This window comes from Pelodiscus sinensis, chromosome 1 (assembly GCF_049634645.1).
Source record: "Pelodiscus sinensis isolate JC-2024 chromosome 1, ASM4963464v1, whole genome shotgun sequence".
Taxonomy (NCBI): Eukaryota; Metazoa; Chordata; order Testudines; family Trionychidae; genus Pelodiscus; species Pelodiscus sinensis.
Window position 1 is genome coordinate 62,161,061 of NC_134711.1, and position 25,458 is coordinate 62,186,518.

The 25,458-nt window shown below is 44.5% G+C and overlaps 1 protein-coding gene across 17 annotated transcripts in view; it reads right to left on the reverse strand.

The window, feature by feature from the left end:
* Window positions 1-25,458, reverse strand: part of GRIP1 (glutamate receptor interacting protein 1) — a 511,591-nt gene that overhangs the window by 142,121 nt on the left and 344,012 nt on the right. For all 17 annotated transcript variants that reach the window (XM_075931263.1, XM_075931307.1, XM_075931276.1 and 14 more), the window contains exon 2: window positions 23,477-23,557. In XM_075931263.1, the coding sequence (XP_075787378.1) occupies window positions 23,477-23,557 (81 nt within the window). The remainder of the gene's footprint in view (window positions 1-23,476; window positions 23,558-25,458) is intronic.

Below are 25,458 nucleotides of genomic sequence, written 5' to 3' on the forward strand. Positions count from 1 at the left end.
AGCAGTTTGATATCCTTTTTCTAGAGCAGTGTTCCTTAAACTTTTTAAGACTGAGGAACACCAAACAATTTTTTTTTATGAGGAACACCGAGGATTTTTTGTTGAGGAAAAAAAATAAAATAAAAAAAGGTGGGGGAAAAAAGGGTCGGGGGAAAGTTATTGAGAAAAAAGGGTCGGGGGAAGTTATTGAGCAAAAAAAGGTTGCCTTCCCCTTTAAGGGTGGCCATTTTTAATTCTATTTTCTGCAGCACACCTCCAACTGCCTCGCAGCACACCGGTGTACCGCAGAACACAGTTTAAGAAACATTGTTCTAGAGAATAAGTCAGACAGCCCTGTTACAGAAAAGGACAGCATCCAATGCAACCTGTGACATGCATCTGGCAAAGTGGATCTTTGCCCATGAAAGCTCATGCTCTAATAAATCTGTTAGCCTATAAGTTGCCACAGGACTTCTCGTTATCTATGCAGATTCAGACTAACACGGCTACCCCTCTGACACAAAGCAACCTAGTAGCATGAAATACAATTGCAGAGATGGCAACATTTGTTTCTAAATAATGGTAAGCTATCTGTGGTAATGATCCCATTTACTATCAGACATTGCACTATTTTTTGAGCTATGTGAGATCCAGACATATCACACAGGGTTAATGTAAACTGCAGTCTGGGAATTGGATGCGATGCTGGTGGAGATGTTGCTTATTAGTGATCTTTTGCACTGATGTATCTATTTTCTCAGATGTTAAAACTTCATGTGGCCTATTATTGTAGGAAATATATGGATATGGGAGATCTGACAAGCATAACAGAGTTATACTGACTTTTGAATGGTAATCACAAACATTTATTGTTTGTTTACTCATTTGTTTTATCGAAGGGCACATTTCTAATGTGTCTGCTGTTGGAAAAAATGGCAGCTGGAGGAGAAGACTGGAATAAATTGCCTAGCTGTGGAATCTCCATCACTGATATTTTTAGGAGCAGGTTAGACAAACACTAAGGATAGTCTAGATCATGTGTTTTCAATCCCCTCCCCCCTTCTGAGGCTAACATGCTATAAAAAATTCCAGGGCCCAGCAGGTGGGGAGGAGAGGGGGGGTCATGGGGTTCTGGGCTTCAGCAGCCAGAGGGATGGTGTGTGAGGCTCCAGCTACCAGGAATCGAGGAAGGGAAGATTCAGAACCTCCAGGCTTCAGTTCACATAACAGAAACTGTTGTGCTGGAAATTATTAAAGATTACGAGGGCTGTCAAGTGATTAAAAAATTTAACTGCTTGATTAATCGTGTTTGCCTCCCCTTTGAAAGCCACAGCCACAGCAGCATTTCAACGGAGCAGCGCTGCATGGAGCCCGGGATCAGCTGGAGTCCTGAGCTGACCCTGGGCTCCATGCAGCACTACCCCTTTGAAGCGCCGGGATGGCATTTCCAAGGGGCAGCATAAAGCATTCTGTGTGGCATTTCAGTGGCATCCAGGGTCAGCTGATCCCAGGTTCTGGGGAAATGCTGCGGGAATCCCAGGATCACCTGGGCAGTCCCCAGTTGGGGACTGCTGTCGCACCAAGCCCAGGCTCAACTAGGGAGTACACAGCTGACCCTGGGATCCACAGCAGCCGCGCCTTTGAAATGCCAGAGACAGTGTTTTAAAGGGGGCAGCTGCCCCACAGCTGTGCAGCAGCTGCCCCTTGAAAACTCTGCCTCTGGCATTTCAAAGGGGCAGCTGCTGTGAAGCCCAGGGTCAGCTGGGGACTATAGAGCTGATCACAGGCTCCCTACAGCATTTCCCCAGAACCCAGGATCAACTGGGGACTCCCCAGCTGACCCAGGGTTCTGGGGAAATGTCACCCGGAAACTTTGAAACTGCCCCTTTGAAACACACAGAGGTGGCATTTCAAAGGGGCAGCTGCGACACAGCTGATCCCCGCTCAGATGTGAGAAGGCTGCCCCTTTGAAATGGTGCCTCCGTGTGTTTCACAGGGGCATTGGAGCCTGGCATCAGATGGGGACACCATAGCTGATCCCAGGCTCCATGTTGCACTGCCCCTTGAAGCGCCAGAGCAGCACTTCAAAGGTGCAGTGCAGCATTAACACCTGTGATTAAAGCATTAAATAATTAACGTGTTAATCCTGCCTTGTGTTAATCGCAGGCATTAACGCATGTGAATTGACAGCCCTAAAGAGTACTTAATTTTGATATTAAATGGTATCTCTTCAGGCCCATCAATGGGCTGGGAGTGGAGGGGTGCAAAGGGCCCCAGTGTTCCCAGCTGCAACTGTTGCTATGGCAGCAGTGGCTGGAGTCCTGGGCCCTTTTGAACTGCCATGGGAGCCCCACAGCACTGCACCGCATTACTTTGAGGGCTGGAGGGAGGACCCAGCTCTGCGGTCTGGACAGGGCTGACTGTCTAAGGCCCCTTCTTGAGGTGCAGACTGGGCCCCCCCTTCACCTTGCTCGTGGACTCATGGTCGCTGTCAGCCCCCTGTACCTCATATAGAGTATTTCAAGATGAATGTTGCATGTAATCCATAGGCTATTATGAATTTAAAATACAAAATTAACAGTAATTAATGACTTAAATTATTCAGAAACAACAGCACCAAATTAAATGTGAGAAACTTAAGGTCTACAAAAAGGAGTTGCTAATGGCGAGAGAGGGCTTTATTTTACCATTCAATGTAACCATTAAGTTAATGATTAGTGCACTACAAAAAAAAAAAATCAGAAAAAGGTGTCATCAAGGCCAAGGCTGGATTAAAGCACTGCAAAATAAAATACTGGCTTGCAGGAAAATGTGCTGAATCACAGAAGTGCTGATGGCCTTAGCTGCCAATAAGTATTTCAAATCCAGAGGGATTTCTATTTCTGTTAAAGATGTTTGCCAATGGAAAAATATCTATAATTCAGAAGTTTCCTCCCTCCTGGCTTTGTGCTCTGTATTTCATAATCAATTTCTTTACTTGTTCTCTGGGGTTTAATGTCTGCATAATGAACTAATGGCAAAGAGAAATGAAGACAGATGCATTCATTTGCATGAGCTAATTTATTACATAGCAAACTTACTGAAAAAAAGCATAGCAGTGAAACACTGAGCAATAAGAATGCAGTGAAGGTTGCTTTCTTTTGCAATTTAAATTGCAAATGTTTCCCAATGAATTAATCAAAAGACTAACTATATTAGCACATATAATAGAGCGCACATTAGGCTACAACACAATAAAGAACCTTTACATTTGAAAGTTTGTTTTCATCAATAGTACTGTATTCTGCTCTCAATACAGAAGTCCTAGTGAGACCTAAGTATTAAGCCTATATCACCCTTGAACAATATTATTATTGCAGGTAAAAGTAAAACTTTTTTCCAGTCAGAGAATATAAAATGTGACATGTCCCATGAAAATTGTGTTACAAATGGACCAAAAAATCTCTCTCTCTCTCTCTCTCTCTCCATCTTAAGCTCTGAAAATTTTAGAGGAGAGGGAAGTGAAGAAATGTAGAAAAGACTAAAACCAGTTACAAATTCTGGTTCATGCATATCCCAAGCATGTGTGTCTTGCTCACTTTATCCATTTCAATGGCTCTCTTTTTTTAATATCCAGGATTAATACAAAGAAAAAAAATCAATGTGGACAAGAACAGGAAGGATAAGATGCAGTCTTCAATATGAAGCAAAGAGAAATTCACTTTTGTTTTACATCTGACACACACTAACTAGAGAGATGCAACTTATATGTAGCATTAAGATATGGGACATCCACATCCAATGCAGCTCAAGCATTTCTATGAAAATACATGATTTCTTCTCTTCTTGGAGAAGGATTATTAGAGAACGGATGATTTCACTCTGACATGAAAGGGCATCCTTAAACTAAGTAAAGCCAATTGAGGGCCTACTCTTTCAGGATACTTCATTCCATGGAAAATGCATCTCACAAGATGCCTCCACCTCCTTCTCTTCACTCCATCCAGTCTCCCTGTTAAAACAAATTATTACTTCACCCACCCAACTTGGTATGAACAGGACCACAAGGGGAGGAAGCAGCTCATGAACTGAATTTCCCTTACTCCCAAGCAAAGAATTTGGGATTTAGCTCTTGTTTGAGGCCTCAGAAATCTAAGAAATGTTCTGGCTAGCTGTGAGATTGAGGATGCCAATCTATTCTGCCATTGTTTTTACCTTACCCTTTATTATTACTTATTTTTCCAGGGCATCACTGAGTTCTAAAGACCTTAGAGCTTACTCTCCCCTCCCCCCCGGAGACTGTCAATACCATTCCTAAGATTGACAGAGGCACTTCTGCCCTTAGATGTTATATCATCTCTCTTGAGTCTGATCTTCAGAGGTGCTGAGTACTTGTACTGTCCATGAATAAAACTGAAATTGCAGATGCTCAGCTCCTCTATTTCCTTATAAGGCATATAAGGCAAAGGTAGATCATTAGCATCCTCCTAATTCCTTATCCTCCCACCAAAACTTGTAAAGCAGCCGATTTTAAGATCACAAAAGCCAATTTTCTCTGAAGTTTTCTCCTTTTTGTTTGACTGGCCCATAGAAGCTTAAGTAATGATAAGGAGTTAGGCTCCTTTGTTTCTATTTTTAACCCAAGTGATGCAGGAAATGCAAGACCCCAGACTCGGATCCTAGTTGAAGGAACACTGGTATAATTGTAGGTCAGTGAGGAGAGGGTCACCAGTCTTTAACTTGCACAATAATTTAAAATTAACTTGTGGTTTCTTTTTTTTTTTTTTAGTTACAGATTTATGACCATTAATAGTCTGGACACTAGTACAAAGGATACTAGTTGTAAAGCATGTGGATAAGTCTTGCATTTATTTACATTTTTACCTAAGCTCTTTTTACTCAGTTGTTGAGAACATATCCCTTTCTTTCAAAAAAGTTTTAAGGAGACAAGATTTACCTCACAAAAGATTAAATAATAGCAGCTATTACTTATTCCTAAAGATGTAATAATCAGTTAATTAAAATAGACAGAAGGATTACCTTTGCCTGTAGGCATGGTCTGAGATTTCCCTAAGATTTATTTCATACTTGTAGGAGGAGATCCGGAGAGACTGCAGACTGCGTTTTGATATTGACAGGAGATAGTTGTCTAAACTGAAGAAGCACTAGACCATTTCAGCTAAAGACTTATTTTTTTCTACAGAATGCAATTAATTCTGACAATTTTAAAATGTATGATGTAACTCATCCACTCCAGCAGTTCTGGGACTAAAAATAGAAGCGTTGGCCCGATTGTATAAAAGCATCCAATGAAAGCATTTGTCATGATTTTTGTTTTCTGGCTTTTGTAAAAAATAGTCAACCATTCTATGAACTTTTCTCCTAAACAAGTACATATAATCTTCTTCTACTCTGATTCCACCCTCTGAGAAGCTTTTCTGCTTCTAAATAAGCTGTCTATAGGCCAGATCTGTTCTAGAAAAAGTTTGCTGGTACATGCTGGCAAACCCTCTCAGTGTAGACATTGCTTATACTAGAAAAAGTGCTTTTGCACATATACTGTATAGTAATTTGTCATGCATTTTTTATTCCATATAGCTATATCTGCACTAGGACTCTTGCTGGTATAAGAAATGCCTCAAAAATTACATTTTTAACCACCAATGCTACATTGCAAAAGTTTCTAGTATAGACCTGGCTCAAGTATACAGATAGTTTCACTTTGGAACTTTCTCCCTTGTTGGTTTGATGAAGCCTGAATTAGTGGCACTAGCCCCTATCCACAGGGAGCCCAAGCTCCTCCCCCACACTGGTTCTCGCCTGCCCCCTCCCTCACCTCTGTGGGAGACATGGGTATCTGCTCCCACCTGCCCCCCAACACTGCTGCCTCTGATAAAGAGGCAGGAGCACGGGGGGGAGGAGGGTGAGAAGAGGACCTGGTGCTCATGAAGAGCCAGCTTAAAAGCTGGCTCCCGCCTCCCCTATACAGAGAAAGCAAGTGGTGTGTGCGGGTGTGTAGTTGTTTGGATTAAATGATAAACCCAGGCTTATCAGTTAATCGTTTAAACAACTGTACGCTAAGATCCCCACTTAGGGTTGCCAGATGGTTTCAACAAAAATACTGGACACACTTGACATTACCTCACAATCTACATTACATCTTATTTAGAAAATACTAATATATTTTCTCAATGTTTTTCCCCAAACAGAAAGCTCAAATACTGGACTGTCCGGTTCAAAACCAGACACCTGGCAACCTTATCCCACTAGGGATATTGAAGTTCATTTACTAATTGATTAATCAATTAAATTTTTATCGACTACTTGATTAGTCGATAGGCAGCCCAGCTCAGTTCTGGCTCGTGCTGGTTCCGGGATCAAACCCTGCTGTGGCTCAGCAATTTAAAAGACAACAGAAGCCAGAGGACAGGCTGCCTAGCTTCTACTGCCTTTTACATTGCCGAGACACAGTGGGGTTTGGTCCTGGACCTGACATGAGCTGGGACTGAACTGGGCTGCCTGCCTGGCTGGTAGCAGCCCCTGTTCATGGCTGCTCAGGGGCTGCTACCAAAGCAGGGGCTGCTTTGAGGCAGCTTCCCTCTACCCCCTCCCCGACACTGCTGCTTCTGTGGAGGGGAGGCGGCACCGCAGAGACAGTGCTGAGGGGGGAACTGGCTTTTAAGCAGGCTGCCCCCAGCACCAGCTCCTGCTTCCCCCCCTTGCTGCCTCTGTATCAGAGGCAGCAAAGGGGGGGAGCGGGGGACATGAGCAGTCAACTCGACTACCTGATAAGCCTTGGCTTATTGGGTAGTCGACTAGTTGACTACTCACTTAAATCCCTAATTCAAATGCTGCCTAGCTGATTAGCAGCATGCCCACAGCTAGTTTTTGTGTTTCTACCGGTGGTGCACATCAATACACACCTTGATGCACAGAAAATAATTTATTCTGCACATAGACGGAAAAGAGTTAGAGGGAACATTACTAAACATCTGTTAATTTTTCTCCTTGGGTGATCCAGCCTATGCATTCACCCCACCCAAATATGTTTTTTTATACTTCAGACTTATTGCAACATTAATATATTTCATGGTAATGATGCCATCTCACTATGGTCTTAGTCCATGTGTAACATTTCCCTATGAGTGTTCTAGAAGCTCTAGTAATTTTCATCTTTCAGTTTTGTTACATAAGCAATATTTCTGGGATCAGTTTGTCACGGAATTTAACAGGATCTGATCACTCATGGCTTTCTGGGAGAACGATAATTCAGCTGTAACATGCTCTGGTTTCCAAAACCTTGTTTTTGTTTTCTATCACAGAGAGGTTAGCTCATTTTCCATATTATTTATCTGCCAATTGCTTAGACACAATGTCATCTACTGTGGGAGAAAGTTGTACTATGTAAGGATTCTTGTCTCATGGTTATCAACTTTCAAGTGACGTTTCCTATTGCTTCACTGACACAGTCAATTAATATTGGAGCTTGGCACGTCTCCCAGCCTTGATCAATATATACTCTGTCCACTTTAGGGAAGTAAACTATGGATACTGTTTCTTGCTCATGAATAACCACATTCCTTTTTTGAGTTCAGTATAGCGTGCTTCTCCCTTGAAGCTCTGCTCATGTTTCTTTTACTTCTGGTCAGATGTCCTCTGTAACAGAGCTTCTCTCTCAACTCAGGGTTGCTTCTTAGCAAAACCCAAATTCCTGCAGCCACATATGGAGGTGTTAGAGCTTCTCGGTGGGAGAGGTGAGATTTAAAACGAAACAACAAACAAACAAACCCTGTTGACCCAATATATTTTCCCCTAAACTCATTCCCAGAAACAGATGAACTGGTTTTTCTAAATCTAAAAGAAAAATAACAACAAAAAAGCCTGCTGCAGCAGCACAGGGCAGATGTGGAAAATTTCAACCTTAACAGTTAAAGTTTGGCAAAGTAATAAGCAACTGAAAATAGTGTATTATGATTAGGGATGTCAGGGCTTAGCTGACCAAATGGTTAACTGATAAGCACTAACTTATTCATTAACCTTACTAGTTAAACTTTCAGCCACTACCAGCAGCCTGTGCATCTTGCAGGTGCCAGTGGCCCATGGGTCCAACAAGCAATGGGATGTTTAACCGTGGAAAATCAATTGGTTACAAGGTTAGTGGGTTTAAAAAAAAATGCTTACATCCCTAGTTGTGATGAAAGTGTCAGAAAACCTTAAGTAAAGGTGCTGTGCACTGCTCTGACTGTAATCTTTCTTCATGCAGACAGAAAGGATAAAATGTTTAGCTTTTGAGACCTGATCAATAAATTTCTCAGTATAGTTGACAATTTCAAGATGTATGAGTTCTTCTAAGGACATTATTGCCTTCAGTACCATTTTCTTTTCCATTCAGGGTGAGTCAAGGGACTAAACAAGAATATTCACTTTTCACAGTCTTTATTAGCTCTTCTATCAAGCTGCAATTAGACCTAAGGAAGATATGGCCACTAACGAGAGGAGGCAGGGATGTGAGACCCAGTGAGGAAGGATCCGTGTTCTTTAATTGTCAGTGCTTAGACATTCAGTGATTGCTCTTCTATAAATTCCATTGATAAACAGATCTATAATGAGTTTTTTTTAATGTAGCAATTAGAGGGTTTTCCCAAACACAATAATTCTGGGGGCAAAACTATGTTTTTTATCATGTTAAATTCTTGAAAGCAACTTAGGAATTTTCCCTGTGGTAGGAAGCTCTGCAGCTGTTTCAAAAACTATTTCAAAAGCCTCCGGTCATACGAGTGAATAGGGACACCAACGAACATGACAATTTTAGTAGCTTATCAAAGATGACAATCAGAACTAGGCTTTGCAAATATAATGAGAAGAGCAGGTATAGAGACCTTATTGGGTTGAAAAAATCTGTTTCTGGTAGGAAATCAGTCAAAATATACAGTGCTTAGAATAAGGGGACTGTTAGCCCCTTACTAAAACTCAGTGGGAGTTTTTGGTTGGCCAGCTCCCAGTACCAAAATAAATCAGGGTCCTGAGACTGACAGACCCCAGGGACAATGGAAAGAGGCCAACACTCCAGCTGAGCCTGACTGACAGGTTGGACAGGCCAGAGAGGAAATTAGGAAGCCAGGTCCCATCCTCCGCATGAGCTGGGATTTTCTGGGTCTCTCTGAGAAAAGGAGAGAGAGCTAAGAAGAGCAGCAAAAAGAGCTGTGTTGAGAGACAGACCTGCAGTGTCAGAGCCAGAGGCCCATACGTCCCACAGAGCACAGACCCTGTGCTAAGAAGTAGACCTGCAGTGTCAGAGCCAGACACACAGCCCAAGGAGCGCAATAGCGGGACCATTCCCTCGCTTACATTAGGTTAATACTAATAGAATTGCAAGTGCTAAAAAATGTCTTTAGTTGTTAAGTGTGAGAATTTTAAGATGATAAAATACAGTATAGAAGAAAAGAGAAAAATACGCTTGCCTGCTCACAAGAAAAGGTCAATGTCGAATCTGTAAACTGATCGAGGTAATGCCATTTGACTTCCCAGTTTCACACTTACCACCATAAATTATTTCCCAAGTGTGACATTTCCTGGGGATACTCAGGGTTGAGTGGCACCTCGCTATCAGCTGCCCTTAGTGTGAGGAAACCTTGTCCATGGTCTGCTGAGAGTCAGCTGCCAGACTCCACTAGCCAGAAGCAACACAAATACTCCTGTTTCTTTCTCTGCAGGCCCTGCTCGCTCTCACTCTCCACCACTGATATGCAATTATACCTCACCCCAGAAAATGTAAGTCAATTTCCAAAACTTGGAGGGCTTTCAGATTTGCCCTCTAGCAGAAGCAGCTCAATTCTTTGCCTAGCTGGCAGGGACTGGCAATTATGGCACAGGTACCAAATATGCTATATTGGGTGATTTCTGAATGGCATGTGGACTACTAATCCAATCAGAGATGCATTCTGGATGCACTTCAGTTTATTTTCCCTCTTTTTCTGTCATGCCATGTATGAGTAAAGTCCATTTATCCAAAATTCAATTGATCCAAAATCTTGGTTATCCAAGTGAACAGTGTGACCTGCCCCCTGCTCACATGGAGATCACAATTTTGGGTTGTGAGGCTGGTCAGAGAAAGGGGGCGGGAATCTCCTAGGCACTGCTTGAATGGGGAGAGCTGGGTGGAAGTCAATGGGGGAGGAGCAGAGAGACAGGAGGCAACAGTTCCCAGAGCCCATCTCATCCCTGGCTCCGCCTGCCTGCGCTTGGCTTCTCCATCCAGCTAGAGACTCTATGGTAAGGATGGCCATGCTACCTGGCTGTGGCCAAGGATGGTCCTGCTACTCAGCTCTGGCTCCATCCCAGGCTGCCAGTAGCTCCAGACTGTGCCTGATCCCAGCTGCAGCATCCCCACATTTTGGCCTGCCTCTCTGGTCACCGTCAGCTAGGACCCAGCATCTGCCAGCTCAGAGACTTTCTGCAGCTGTGGAGGGAAATGGCCTGGGGCATACGTTGCAGTTGGCTATCAAGGCTTTTCTTACAGCAGAGCTCCTAGCAGGAAGTGTGGCAGAGCAGCTGAGGCCCAAACAGAAGGATCTTTGTGGCTGGGATCTGGCAGGTCCATCCCTAATGAGGTGCAGGGATTGGGGCAAGTGACCTGTATGGAATCCCCCCTTAACATTTTTATACAAGTGAAATCTGGCTACAGTGCACTTCAAAGGCAGCTGCTGTCTGCAGGTTAAATATTGAAAACACCCAACTGTATAATTATAATGTTATAGTGTAGCTCAGCTTTTCCCAACCTATAAGCTGCAGGGGGAAAAATACCGGGCCTCAGCGTGGCTGTCGGGAGGGTAGTGGGGCAGGCTGGGAGGAGGGGTGTGTGTGTGCGGGGGGACTTGCCGCCGGGAAGCAGGGTTGGGGGCAGTGGGGCTGTCCGGCGGAGATCCGGGTGGGGGGGGGAAGAGGGAGGCGGGTAGCCAATGGAAGCAGGGCTGGACAAGGGGGAGGGGAGGCTGGACAAGGGAGATCGGGAGGAGGAGGACGGGAGAACCAGCCTCTGGAAGCAGGGCTGGATGTGGGCAGCGGGACTGGCCAGGGGAGATTGGGAGGAGAATCAGCCAGCTGGGAGGGAGAGATGGGGGGGGGGCAAGACCGGCCCACAGAAGCAGAGCTGAATGGGGGAGATCGGGAGGAGAAGCCAAGGGGAGAAGGGGAATTAGCCAGCAGGAAGTGGGACTGACCCAGGCACATGTAGACCTGGGCACACGAGTGAGTCTGGCCTCAGGGATTCCATTTTGCCACACCCCCCCCTCGAGTAGTTGTGAACTGCCTGGCTGGTGGTAATACTCACACAGCATTAGCACATCTACCAGCCAGGCAGTTCGCAGCTATGGGCTGATACACCTAATAATAGAAATAAATCGTACCTAATTATAAAATACCGGACATTTTATATGTCCGGTACTTTCTCAATTTGCTTCCCAGACAAAACTCTCGAATACCAGACTGTCCGGTACAAAACCAGACATCCAGCAACCCTACCCCTCCTTGCACTCTCCCTCCTAGCCAGATACCCTACCCCCAATCTGCTCCTGCTCCCGCCTTCTGGAGTACCCATGAAGTGCCAGGTCCCCCAAGCCCTGGCCCAGGCTGGGCGGAGGATGCAGCCAGGTGAAACACTGAAAACTTATTCATTTTTAATATGCATTTATATTTTTGGGCTGCAAAAAACAGTACTAAAAAAAATAAAGGGGGTTCTAACTAAAGTCAAAAATTGGGGAAACCATGGTCTAGCCAGCTCTCTATCCATCATAGGGCATGTCTACACTACAAAGTTAATTCGAACTAACAGCCGTTAGTTCGAATTAACCTTTAATAGGGGCTATACATACAAACCACTAGTACGAATTTAAATTGAACTAGCAGAGCGCTTAATTTGAACTAGGTAAACCTCATTCTACGAGAAGTAACGCCTAGTTCGAATTAAGTAGTTCGAATTAAGGGCTGTGTAGCCACTTAATTTGAAATAGTTGGAGTCTAGCCCATCCCAGGTTGCCCTGGTAGCCACTCTGGGCCAAACCAGGGAAACTCTTCTGTCTCCCCCCCCCCCCCCCCGCCAGCCCCGGAGCCCTTAAGGGGGCACGGTCTGGCTACAGTGCTTGTGCCAGTTGCAAGCCTGCCAGTACCCAGCCAGCAAACCCTGCACATGGCACGGCATGAGCCAGCCCCCGCTGCTACCCAGCCCTCCGCCTCTTCCAAGGACCAGGCTGGCAGCTCCCAGGAGCCTGCCCGGGGCCGTAAAAGATGGGTGCCTGCCTGGTCTAGTGCAGAGATCGTGGACCTCACTGAGGTTTGGGGGGGGAGGGGAGGCCTCCAACGTCCACGATCTCCATACTAGGCACAGGAATGTGGCTATCTAGGGCAGGATAGCTGCCAGCCTGGCCACCAAAGGCCACATGCGAACCCAGGAGCAGGTTTGCATGAAAATCAAGTTGGTCCAGTGAGCCCCCCGACCCTGAGCCCAGAACATAAGAATGGCCGTACTGGGTCAGACCAAAGGTCCATCTAGCTCAGTAGCCTGTCTGCCGACAGCAGCCAGCACCAGGTACCCCGGAAGGGATGGACCGAAGACAATGACCAAGCGATTTGTCTCGTGCCATCCATCTCCAGCCTTCCACAAACAGAGGCCAGGGACACCATTTCTACCCCCTGGCTAATAGCACTGCATGGACCCAACCTCCATGAATTTATCTAACTTCTCTTTAAACTCTGTTATAGTTCTAGCCTTCACAGTCTCCTGTGGCAAGGAGTTTCACAGGTTGACTATGTACTGTGTGAAGAAGAACTTTCTCTTATTAGTTTTAAACCTGCTGTCCATTCATTTCATTTGGTGTCCTCTAGTCCTTCTAGTATGGGAACTAATGAAGAACTTTTCTTTATTCACCCTCTCCACACCTCTAATGCTTTTATAGACCTCTATCATATCCTCCCCTCAGTCTCCTCTTTTCTAAGCTGAAAAGTCCCAGTCTCTTTAGCCTCTCTTCATATGGGACCTGTTCATTGTAGTTGCCCTTTTCTGAACCCTTTCCAAGGCCAAAATATCTTTTTTGAGGTGACGAGACCACATCTGTACACAGTACTGAAGATATGGTGTACCATAGTTTTATACTTCCCCTCCTCCTTCTTCCCCTGGCTTTCCCCCCCCTTCCAGCTCCCTCCTCCCAGGTTTCCCCCACCCCCCTACCCTCTCTCTTCCCCTCTCCCACCTTCTTTTCCCAGTCTCCCCAGAGATTAATCTCCTCCCCCCGCCCCTGGTTTTGTTAAATAAAGAGAGTTTCTATTTTGGAACACACATGTCCTTTATTTTTTACATCAGGAAGGGGGTTAGGGAGGGGTAATTGGAAGGTGAGGGAGGAATGGGGCATGAGCCCCCGATGGGGAGGACTGGGGTGGCTCTGCAGGCTCCTCGGGGTGGAAGCTCTTCTGCAGGGCCTCCTGGATCCTGACAGCCCCCCGATTGACCCCCCCCCCCGGATGGCAGCCTGCGGCAAGTGCAGCCGGGCTGATGGGCGAGTGCTGTGATGTGCCGAGTGTGGGCACTCAGGGCACTCAAAGACAGGACTGCTTTGCTGTCGCTCATCAAGATAGACAAGCAATGGGGGAACCCTGAGAACTGTCTGTCCGGGGTGGGGGTTGGGTCCCTATAAGCACAGCCCTCAGGCTAGCCTGAGGCTGCAGCTCCACACTCTAAGTCCTAACCTGATGCCCTGCTGGCACTGGTTCCGGCCTACCTTAACTTTGGTTCAGGGTCCACTCACTGTGGACATGCTATTTCGAATTAACTAATTCGAATTAGCATTTTGCTTTTAGGTCTAGATGCACTAATTTGAATTAGCTTATTTCGAATTAACTAATTCGAATTAAGTTAGTTCAAATTAGTGCTGTAGTGTAGACATACCCTTAGAGTCCATTTATCCAATCCATATTCCCTTAAATTGCTGGCAAGAATATTGTGGGTGACTGTATCAAAAGCTTTGCTAACACTGGCACTTGGGGCTTTAGGAGGACCAGAAACTTATTTGAATATTCATCATTTGCTTAATGAATATGCAAATATATGTTACCTGTCCTCCAAAAGCTCTTGAATGGATTTACTGGTCCCCGTGTCAAAAAGTTTGGGAACTCCTAGTGTAGCTCTTTTTATGATTATAATGAAGCTCATATAATTAAAAAAAGCCTCACTAATCATGATCATGATCATGCTCACTCGGCTTACATTCTGAAATCCATCTTCATGGACTTCCTTGCAGCAAACTCGGCTACCACATCATGATAATCCAGGTTTGATGCTACTTCCTTCTCAATAGACAGAATGGCAAGTCAACCCAGCCTCTCGAGAGCTACTGACAGCCAACTATGTCTCAATAGTTATTAATTTGGAAAAAATGTTGCTCCCCTGAAGCCACAGTGACTGGGATTGTCAACGAAATCCTGTGTGCTATTGCTGTGTTTGGGAAGGCACTGTCAAGTGATTAAAGACACTGAAGGCTTGGCATGCAGTACTTGTTCCCTCAGGGATGAATCCTCATAGCACCCAAAGCTATGTTTTCTCCATTTCTGTCTGTGCCTACTAATACTAGCCATTGTATGCTAGCTGGGGGTGCAGGTGTGTTAGAGCAGAGCTAGGTGCACTGGGCCCTTGCAGAGCAGCAGAGGGGCAGACATGAGGAGTGCAGGGGTCTGGAGGTGCACTGGAAGAGGTGGGCAGTGGTATGTCTTCTTCACCTGAAACTCAAATCTTTCCCCTCTCCTATCCCATCCATCCCCACTTACCTCCCTCTCTAAAATCTCTCCCTTCCCCACACCACTCTCCCTCTAATTTCTCTACTCCTCTGGCTCCTAATACTGGTCCCTGGTCAGGAAGCAGTCACATGCCTAATTTGTCCATCCTCCTCCAAACCAGATTACATCCTCAACAAAAATCAAATTGCCACTAAACAGCACCCTAGAGGCATCTGTTGCAAAATTCCTTTTGTTTAATAGGGTTGTGATTGACTTCTCCTTAGCTTTGTTAACAGATGGTGGGGTGAGCTCACACCATCTCTCTCAATGAAGTCTGTCTGATTCATCCAGAGATACGTAGTACCTTGCTTTCTGTTTAACGAAGAAGGAAACAGGTTTGAGGAGAAGCCTGTAACTCATAGATCCCTTGGGCAAAGGATCCTATGGTGGGGTGCTCCCTCCTGTCTCCTCCAGCAGACAGGGAGGGACCCTGAGTCCACGAACCCAGATACCGACTACCCCCCTAGAACCTGGCTCACTGGCCCAAGTCCATGAGTAGAGTCTCAGTATAGCCCTTTAAGGCAAGGCCCTCTGTCCTGAGTCCATAAACACGGTCTCAGTGCGGCCCTTTACGGCCTCAGTCTGCAAACACTCTCAGTATGGCCCTTTAAGGCAAGGCCTGTGCTGGCAGAACAGGGTTATAGCGGGGCCGCGCCCCAGGTAGTGGGACCCGGACCCACCCTGCTCCACCAGGTCCCGGCCCAGGACCCTGTGGGTGACAAGACGGTGTGCCACTCCCTTGGTGGGGAAGTCCTGCCAAAACACACTGAGGTTCCCAGGGCGGGACAGGTTGCTCCCGCTCCTTCTCTGGGCCACTTCCTACCTGGTCTGCTGGAGCTACTCTTCCCATGTACTTGTCAGGTTTGCTGCCCCCCCGAGGCGACATCTTCTCGGTGGGCAGCCTCTGCGGTGCCCCAACTCGCCTCAGCATCTCCACTGACTTCTTCTGGGGTCTCAGGTCACTGTTGGTCAGGAGCTTCCTTCATAGGTCCTTCTCCTCTGGCTGCCAGCCCAGACTGAACCCTTCCCCAGGCTTTTATAGTTGAGCTGCAGCCTGGGCATGCTCGGTAGGGCTGCGGGGAAGGGCCTCTGCAGCCAGGTAACCCTGACTGGGCCCTGTGGATTCAGTGCGGGGCTGCGTCGCCCCATCACAGATCCCAAATATGGATCACTAGTGCCACTCTGCATCCCCAGGAGGCAGATTTCCAAACAATCAGAGGAACCATTCAGATTTTAGAGCACTTTGAAAAGTTGAGTTTTAAAAGTCTGAAAATGGTGGAAACCCTCTACTGTTTTTCTGTAATTTGCTGGTCCTGGTGTGTGGGGGTGCAGTTGTGGGTCCCTGGGTCCTGGTACTACAGGGAGGAGAACTCCAAAGCTGGAGCCTGCTGCTGGAGAGCTGAAAAAGGCAAGGAGGACCCTGAGGTGGGGGTAATAAGGGCTGCCCCCTTGGCTTGGAGCCTGGTTAAAATGCATGTAATTAAGTAACCATTTTAACTGCTAAAATTTTCAGCGATTATATGCAGGGGCAACAGTCAGCTTCCCTTGAGCCAGTGTGTGTGGGGAGCCAGCTTCTAAGACAGCTCCCCGTACACACCAACTCCCGCATGCCCTTGCGCTGCTGCCTCTGTATGAGAGGCAGCAGCGTGGGCAGCAGCGTGGCAGCGGAGAGCAAGTGGCTCCCCAGAAGGAAGTGTGCGCCGGAAGCCTATAAGATGGCTCTTTGCACGTACTGGCTTATAAGTAACTGTGTACATGGTTACACTTTCACATCCCTACTGCAAATCTGGATTAATTTCATTACAATCAAAGGAGTCATGCTGGATTTATACCAGTGTAACTGAATTCAGAAATCAGCCCGAAGAGTCTCAAAATCAGATGCATTATTGGGCTGGGCATATGAGAAAATGATGTTTTATCCCACATCAATTTTTCATCTCAGAAGTGCCAACTGAACTTATCCCACAAGTACTGAATGAAACAAAGGTAAATTTACTCAATGTGCTATGCAAAAGTGAGATCTAACTTGAATGGACACATAGTAATGAACAACTAGAATTTTATGACATTTGTAAAGTTTTTTCCCCAAGGCTTAAACTGTAATGAAATCTTGATGTATAAAAAATAAATATGCATAGTATTTATGGTAATCACATCACTTCTAATCAGCTCTGGGATCGGTTAGTCATTTGGAAGATGGGAAGTATAATAAATATCTCTAAGTTCTACATTTCTTCCATATTTTATGTCCATTCTTCAAAATATTGACTATTTAAAATTATTTACCAGCAAATATACATATTTTTAAATTTGAATGTTTCCCAATAATAGTATAAAATGACTGGCTTCTGGTAGGAGTTGAATATCCAGTGTTGAAATGGATTTTTTTCCTAGACTATTCCCTTCACTCTGCTTTGAGCCTGAATTTGTGGAACAGACTATGAGTATCTTGATATACGGGGACTAAAATCAGGTGTCCCATTTTTAAGCAAACGGGAAAGTAAATTTTAAGTGAATAGTCCCATTGAAGCTAATGGGACTTGGTAAATTGAGGTATAAGAGAAAACGGGAATTAAAATTTTTGACCTAGGCCCATTTTGTTGTTCCACTTTCTACTGAGATTGAAAGCAAAGATGCTAGATATGGTGGGCCTGTTTATTATGTGTATGTATACGTAGGCTACAGTAAGTGTTTGGATTATCCAGAATATAAGATATATAAAGAAAAAAGAACAGGATTTAATATTTTGATTTTATGTGCTGCAATTTTAGTGAGTGAAGAACTATTATAGAATGGTATAATACTGGAATAACTGGTGTGCAATATTTCTTCTTTAAAAGATTAACATATTGGTAAATGTAAGGGGAAATGTAGCAATGTTTGTGCAAATAATATAGAGAAGCAGGGTGAATTAAAACAAAATCAATTTTAATCATTTAAAAAATGAATTTATGTGATCTGAGGATGACCATTTCACTAAATAATATTTGTTGCCCCACAGGGTTAGTCCTGCACTAACAGACCCATTGAAATGTGACATAGTTCAGTACTAAGCAACTAATCTGATGGTTATTTGGTAGCCTATGTCAAATCATTTGGTAGTCATAGTCCAGTCTGTAATGTGCAGGCATTCACATAGTGAACAGGCCCAACATATCTAGCATCATTGCTTTTAGTCTCAGTAGAGAGTGGAACCACCAAGTGGGCCTGGGTCTACATCAGTGTTTCTCAACCTTTTATTAATAAAGTACAAAAAAAATTATAAGTACCCCCCTTTAAATAAACAAACAATATAAGTACCCCAGGTACCTATAGTTTTCGGACACAAAATTTTTTTCTACCAGTGCAACACATTTGTTTAAACCACTTAATCATAGCCGGGCAAGCGATGAAATTTTCGGGTGTAAAAAGTACAAAAATAAGAAAGCGCTGTCAAACTTAAAACAAAACTTCAGTTTTCTCCAAATTTCAGTTGTGTTGACGTATCCCCCAGACTTCTCTCAAGTACCCCTAAGGGTACTCGCACCACTGGTTGAGAAACACTGGTCTAAATTATCCCTGTTTTCTCCCTGGACTCTGATTTACCAAGTCCCATTAGCTTCAATAGGACTATTTACATGTTTAAAATTAGATATCTGATTTTGGTCCCAGTTCATCAAGGTACTAGCATCTGTTCCACAAATTCAGGCTTAAGAAAGGGTAGTCTAGGAAAAGATTCCGTTTCATCACTGGACAGTCAACTCCTACTAGAAACTAGGGATGTTAAATGTTGATTGACTAATTGAATAGGAGATGCAACTTGCATCAACTATTCAAAGTAGGTGATAGGATGCCTCTGCCTTTGAAGTGTAACAACAGTTCTCAGGTAAAAATGATGTGGGGAGCACAAGGCCAGTGGAGCAGTACCCTGCTGAACCCATTATCCCCACGGTGTTTCAAAGTGGCAGTGCCGCATGGAGCCTGGGATCATCTGGGGACTCCCCTGCTGATCCCAGGCTCCGTGCAGTGCTGCCACTTTGAAATGCCATGGGGAGCCCAGCATCAGGCTCCACGTGGCTTCTCAAAGCAGCAGCGCCGCACAGAGCCTGGGATCAGCAGGGGAGTCTCCAGATGATCCCAGGCTCCATGCGGCACTACCGCTTTGAAACGCCATGTGCAGCCTCTTTCCGATAGAGGCAGCAAGGCAGGGGGGGAAGTGACTAGTCGACTAGCTGTTCACATCCCTAACAGAAACCAGTCATTTATTGTTACTTGCACATGAAGTGTGCATTTCTTTCATTTTGCATTTTAATATACATTAGTTATTTTATTAAACTCTGTGTAACCTTTATGCAAGTTCCTTATAAAGATTTTTTTCTGTTCTCAAAATTATATGGACATTTCAGACTTAAAAACGTTACTATATTGAAGCAACTAATTTTGCCTTTAAAATTCCCTCCTTTCCAGTTGACCTATATTGTAGTCCATTAGTTCTGGGTACTAGCAGGGGCGGATATAGAGCAGGGCGAACGGGGCGGCCGCCCCGGGCCCCGCGCTTAAAAAAGCCCCGCGCATGCGCCGTGGCAAAGGGGGGGCCCCGCGGAGTTACGCTGCCCGGGGCCCCGCAAAACAGTCATCTGCCCCTGGGTACTAGACAGGGTATTCCCCTCAGGAATTTCATATTTGGTGCAGCCTCAGACAGAATATGAACATTTGCTGCACAGATGCTATGGATCAATGAACACCCTCCGTGCACAATTCTGTTTTTATAAAAAAAAGATAAACACCTGTATATAGTCAAAGCCTCTCCTCCCCCCAAATATATGTACACTGTATATAAACTCTGAACATCACATGAAAGGATGACAAGATTTTATTGCTTTATTACCATTACTGCAGCTAAATTACTGCTCTGAGCCCTGAAAAAAAAAAGGGGGGGATTTCTTCAGCCTAGGAAAGGCCCCCCCAATGTGCAGCCCAAGTACTGGAAAAATCTAAGTTACTAAAGACGCAAATAATTACACCACCTGCCAAAAACTACAGTTTTCTAAAAGCTCTTCCCAGTATTTTGGTGAACAGTTCAAGCACTCAAACCACAAATTACGAACAATCTGTCATACTAAACACATTTGGCTTAAGAGGTTTTCAAAAAATAATATAGTTATTTTACTATGATTGTTCAAACAGATAAGGAGACACTCTGCTACTCAGAAAAGCACTTCAGAACTTGCTGGAGTACCTTTCTATTCACACCATTTCAGCATATGTTTAAGTATGTGCTTAAATCTCATTGACTTCTATGGACCCCTTAGCAGTATTGCCCACTCTTGCGATTTTATCACTAGTCTTCCAATATTTGGTGGGGTTTTTTTTATTCCCATCTCTTGCAGAAATCAGAGAGAATGGGAAACTCAGCTTTCATTTAAACAAAGGCAAATTTCTCATCGTGCTTGTGAACAAGTGCTTGAAAATTAAACCTAAAAGATCAAACACCAACAGGCAAATAAGAAGCAGCAAAAACAAAATGTATTATTTGTAAAGTATCAGGATTTGGGGGCTGACTTGTCAGCCCCATGTGCTGAAAAAAAGTCACAACACTGCTTTATGCAGGCGCAGAAGTGCTGATCTGAATAGGGATCATAGTCCTTGCCCCAAAGATGCTGCAATCTAGTTCAGGGACGGATTAACGGTTCAGTTGCAGAATACACCAGATGCCCGTCTGAATTTAAGTGGTGCAGGCATCTTGCAGAGATGAAAGAAAATACTTTGTCTCACTCTGTAACCTGTTTGTCAGTGTCAGCACCACTTCCAAACTCAGGATTAATTTTCCCACAGAAAATAAACTGCAGAGCTAACCAGTGAATCAAATAAATACTCTCACAGTGTTAATTTTAAGTTTTAAAATACAATGTGGGTATGCTACTATTACACATCACTTTAATTAAACTATCATTACTTTCCAAAATTCTATAAATCCCCATGAAAGAATCAGTCATTTGTTTTAGGCCATGCGAAGACATGATAAAAATGACAAATACCCTGATCATATGAATGAAGTGTATCTAAAACAAGCTCTGTTCCAAAGAGATGTTTAATCCATTCTCTGCTTCGGGGGGATAAAATGGAATTAAACGCAGGGGATTTATTTCATGAAATGCATGGTTTGGGCTGCAGGTTTGTTGTGATAAAAATTCCATGGGTCCACAACTTCTCTTTGGGTCTGGGATTTCACAGGCTGAAGAGCTAGGAGGGTTACCCGGGTTATGGAATGACCATGTTTGTGGTCACACAAGCTCAGAGCACATAACAAGGCAGCACCAGGAAGGGAGCAGGGCATGCTATATAAGAGCCAATGGGCTGGGCCAGCACAGTGAGGCAGTAGCTTAGGGGTGAGCAATAATTTTTGATGGGCGGCGGGGGGGGGGGGGGGCACACCAATATTCTGGTAAGTGATCAAGGGCCATACTTTTCTATAGAGGAGGTGTGGGGTCTGGGATGGAGGTTGTGTAGAAGGGAACTCGGGATAGGAGACTGGGGTGCAGGAGGAGATGTGGGGTATGAGAGGGAGTTTGGATGAAGGAGGGGGTTGTGACCTGGGGCAGGGGATTCGGGTGTAGTTCTAAGAGAGGGTAGGGATGCAGGAGGACTGCCAGAGGTCCCCTGAACAGAAGAGATTTTGAAAGACTATATCTTTGAAGTGGGGAAACCTGAGTGACGGGGCTAGAGGGCTGAGTGACAAAGAGCTCCTGGAGTGAGTGAGGTGCTGTGGACCAAGAGAAGACAGAGAGATGGTGTGCAAATGCAGCATCATGGATCTAATTCCCAGAACAGCCAGGAGGAGGTGTCATTGCAGTAAGTGGACCACCCCAAACCTACATCAACTGGAGACAGGGTGTATGCCACTCACATTCAAGGCTGAAATGGAAAGAATCTGTGCCAAGCACAAAAATTTTAGACATTGGCTCTTCTTAGCTCTTCCACAAGAATTAAAGTATATTGGGAACGAAGAATACAGTCTTATACATGTGTGCTCTTCTTCCAAATACAGTAGGCATAATGAATGCACAAATGTGATGCACATGTGGCACAAAATGTTTCATCCATAAATTTATGTTTGGATTATATTGAAATTGAGGGAGGAGGACAGAATTAAGTATTCCAGAAGAATGCAGTATAATACAGATACTTATTAAGCTGAGTTTTATTGACTCATGATGTAAAATACTACCCAACTACGGCACAAGCAGATTCACCGCAGGAAGCATCAAATCTTGATTTTTATTGTACTGGAAAAACTAGTATTTGACCATATAATTAAAGAGTGCATAATAATACATACAGAATAAAGGCTCTCCATTCTAGAGCTCTCATTTTTGAGAATTTGATTTGCAATCTAAACAATCTTCATTATGTGGAAAAGAGGGAGGAGGGAGATGTTTCCGTATTTTTTTTTAGGTAGAGAAAAACCAATTCTATTATGCATAACTGTCATGCATCACTAGATCATCAGGGCTTGAACTTTATAACTTCAGGAAAGACCACTGAGAAAGTGTGATTAAATCCAGCTTTACAGAGCTACATCGTTACAACTGTATTGTGCAGGGGTGTGAATAATCCTGAACAATGTAATTATACCAGTCTAACTCCCCATGTAGACAGAGCTATGATGACAGCAGGGTTTCTCCCATGGGCATTGCTATTGCCTCTCAGGAAGGTGGATTAACTAATCCAATGGGAGAAGCTCTCCAACTCACTAAAGCAGTACAGAGGTACAGCTACATTGATCCAGAATTTGACTTGTCCAATGTGGCTTTCTGGTCTATTATATTACAGCTCTGAGTTTTATTTACAGCTTGTACAACTTCTTAGCAGTATATTAGGCCTTGCTAGGCTGTGAAATCACAGATTGAATGACATAGCCAGTAGAAATGAGACTTGAACTTCTGGTACTGTGTATTTTCCAGTAGGCCAAAAGGTACTGTGGCTGGGAGAGGGGGTAGCTACATAATTTAGTTTGCCTGTGTCTCAGAGGAGGTTCAGCTCTGTGTGGCCTCCTGGAGTGAGACACCAGCAACATGTATGCACAGTGCTATCATAATGCAGAACAAGTTTAGCAGATAACTCTACTGAACAAAAGGCTAATGGGAAATGTTAGTTTCTGACATCATATAACTTGCCCCAATAACTGTTATTTAACATTTATATTGTAGTAGTGCCTGGGAGTCAGTGCAACTGAGGCCTCACTCTGCTAGGATGGTACAGACACATAAAAAATAACTGTCTTTGCCCCACGGAATCTACAATCTAAGTGATGAGACATGATAAAGGGGCGAAACAAAGAAGAGAGCCAGAGAGGGGATGGTATAGTGTGGGACATATATAATTTTTAATCAAATAGAAGCAGCGATCACAACTTGCCACCTCCCTAGACAATCTGAATAGATTTTCAAGATGACAACAAAAGTCACTACTTTGACCCACAACATTCTCCCTAGCAAATGTCAAAATGCTACTGCAAACTATGAGGACAATATAGTACTAGAGAAAAGCAGCTAGATTTTTTTTCCATAATAAAAATGTGAGGCAATCACCAATGCTCTTCATATAATCAACCATAAACTGCTTGGTAAAATGAATGTATGATTTGGCTTCTCTACCTTGTAACATATATTGGTGTAAATAAGGCAAGGACAATTAAAATTTAAACTAACTCATCTACCTGGGATGCTCTGTCTCCTCACAGACAATGCTCCTTCAGGTGGCTTTGTCTGGTTTGCAGATTTAGTATAGGGACTCTCATCTGAAAATAAAAACAAAAAGAGGTTTTAGTTTCAAATAGGTTGCAAGAGATGTATTTTAACAATTTCTGATTTAAGTACCAATTTACTTCTTTCCCACAAAAAGGAACAATTTGATTACATACCACGAACCCTATTAGTCTTTAGGATTGTCATAATGAGCCCCAATCAGGGCACCATTATAAGTACGCCTGCCTCAGCCTTCTTCCTTCTGAGTCCCAAAAAGTGGCCCAAAGCATGTTCCCAACTGAGTTTCATTTAATACACAAGTCTCATACATACAAATCACAACAAAACAAGTCCCATAAATGATAATTCCTCCAGCATAGTGCAAACAGTAGACAGACTAGGGATGTAATAGTGTAGTCTATTACCTGACTAACCAATAAGCAAAAGCTTATCGGTTAATGTTACAGACTACATGGATCCCCTCCCGCTTTGCCAGTACATTTTTTAGAAGGCTGGCCAACAGCCTGGCTCAGTCCTGGTTTGCACCAGGTCCAGGACCTACCCCTGCTGTGGCTGTGCATTTAAAGTGTATTAGGAACTAGGAAGGTAGGCAGTCTGGCTTGCGCCGGGTTCAGGAACTCAGAACCCCACGGACCGGGACTACTGCCACCCTGTACTGCTGCCTCTGTATCAGAGGCAGCAATGTGGGGTGACAGGCAGCTGGTCTACAAGGGGAGCTGGTTTTTAAATTGGCTCCCCTCACGAACCAGCTCCCGTCTGGCACCTTACGCTGCTGTCTCTAGTACAGAAGCAGCAGTGCAGAGTGGCAGGGGGCTCCTAAGAAGTGGGGTTGGAGGCCACTGGTTGCCTGCACCTGAGAACTATAGAATAGTTGAGTAACCGATAAGAATTCATGAGGTTAATTGACTATTCAATTAACCAATATTTAACAACCCTAATATAGACCATGTGACATACAAGCACCACAATCCTTCACCATGCCTTGGTGCTCCAGTGCAGCGCTAGGGTCCCTCCCCACGCTCAAGCACACTCTTGTCATGACCTTGTATTAGGACAGTCACCCCAGCCTTGCCAACTGGAGTACAACTCTACTCTCATGGTTCTTCAAGCCCTGGGACTGTCACCAGCTAATCTCCTCTATTGTTTCCCTCTCTGGCCCAAGGCTCTGGTTCTCCAGCTTCAAGCTGGCAGAAAATTCCCCCCTACTGCTTCTCCTTCTTTCAGTCTTCTCCAGCACTCTCGACCCAGCTCTCTGGCTTGGGAATACTAGCCAGCAAACCCCTCTCGCTGCTCTACTTGCCTTCAGCCTTCCCCAAGAAAACACCTTATTCTACCTTCCAGGCCCTCTTCCAGTCCCCTGTTCTCAGGCAGCTCTCACCTGTCTGCACTTGGACTCTCTTTCCTGGCTTCCTTCAGGGACTTCCCCTCACTGGAGCTCTCCTTCAGTCTTTTCAGACCACAAGTGCTGCCCCCATGCTCTTAACTGGCCGGATGGGAACACCTGCTGTGACACAGGGAGCTCAACCTACATTTACAGGGGCCAGCCATTGGGTGACAAGAATGCACAGAATGTCTTTAGCATACTAGCCAGGGCAGTGAGCGAAGCACTCCCTTTCTGAATACAAGAACCATCGCAGGCTACCTCGGAAGTATAAGGATGGGTATTTTTGAATACTCACTCTCTTTTGAACAAAGATGTCAGACTCTAGCTGTGTCAGAGATGAGAAAAGCACTGTGTAAATCTCAGACTGCAGGCAGCCTTACCTTATTCTGACTCAAGTCTAGCTACAAGAAGCTTTAAGTGTTCTACTTTAAAAGGACCCTGGGAAATGTGGATTTTCCTCTTTCATTTGAAGAGCCCTTGCTCTCACTTTAATGCTAGTAGTGGGAGGTCTCCCATCCACATTAGCTGCAAGAAGCCATATATGCCTTT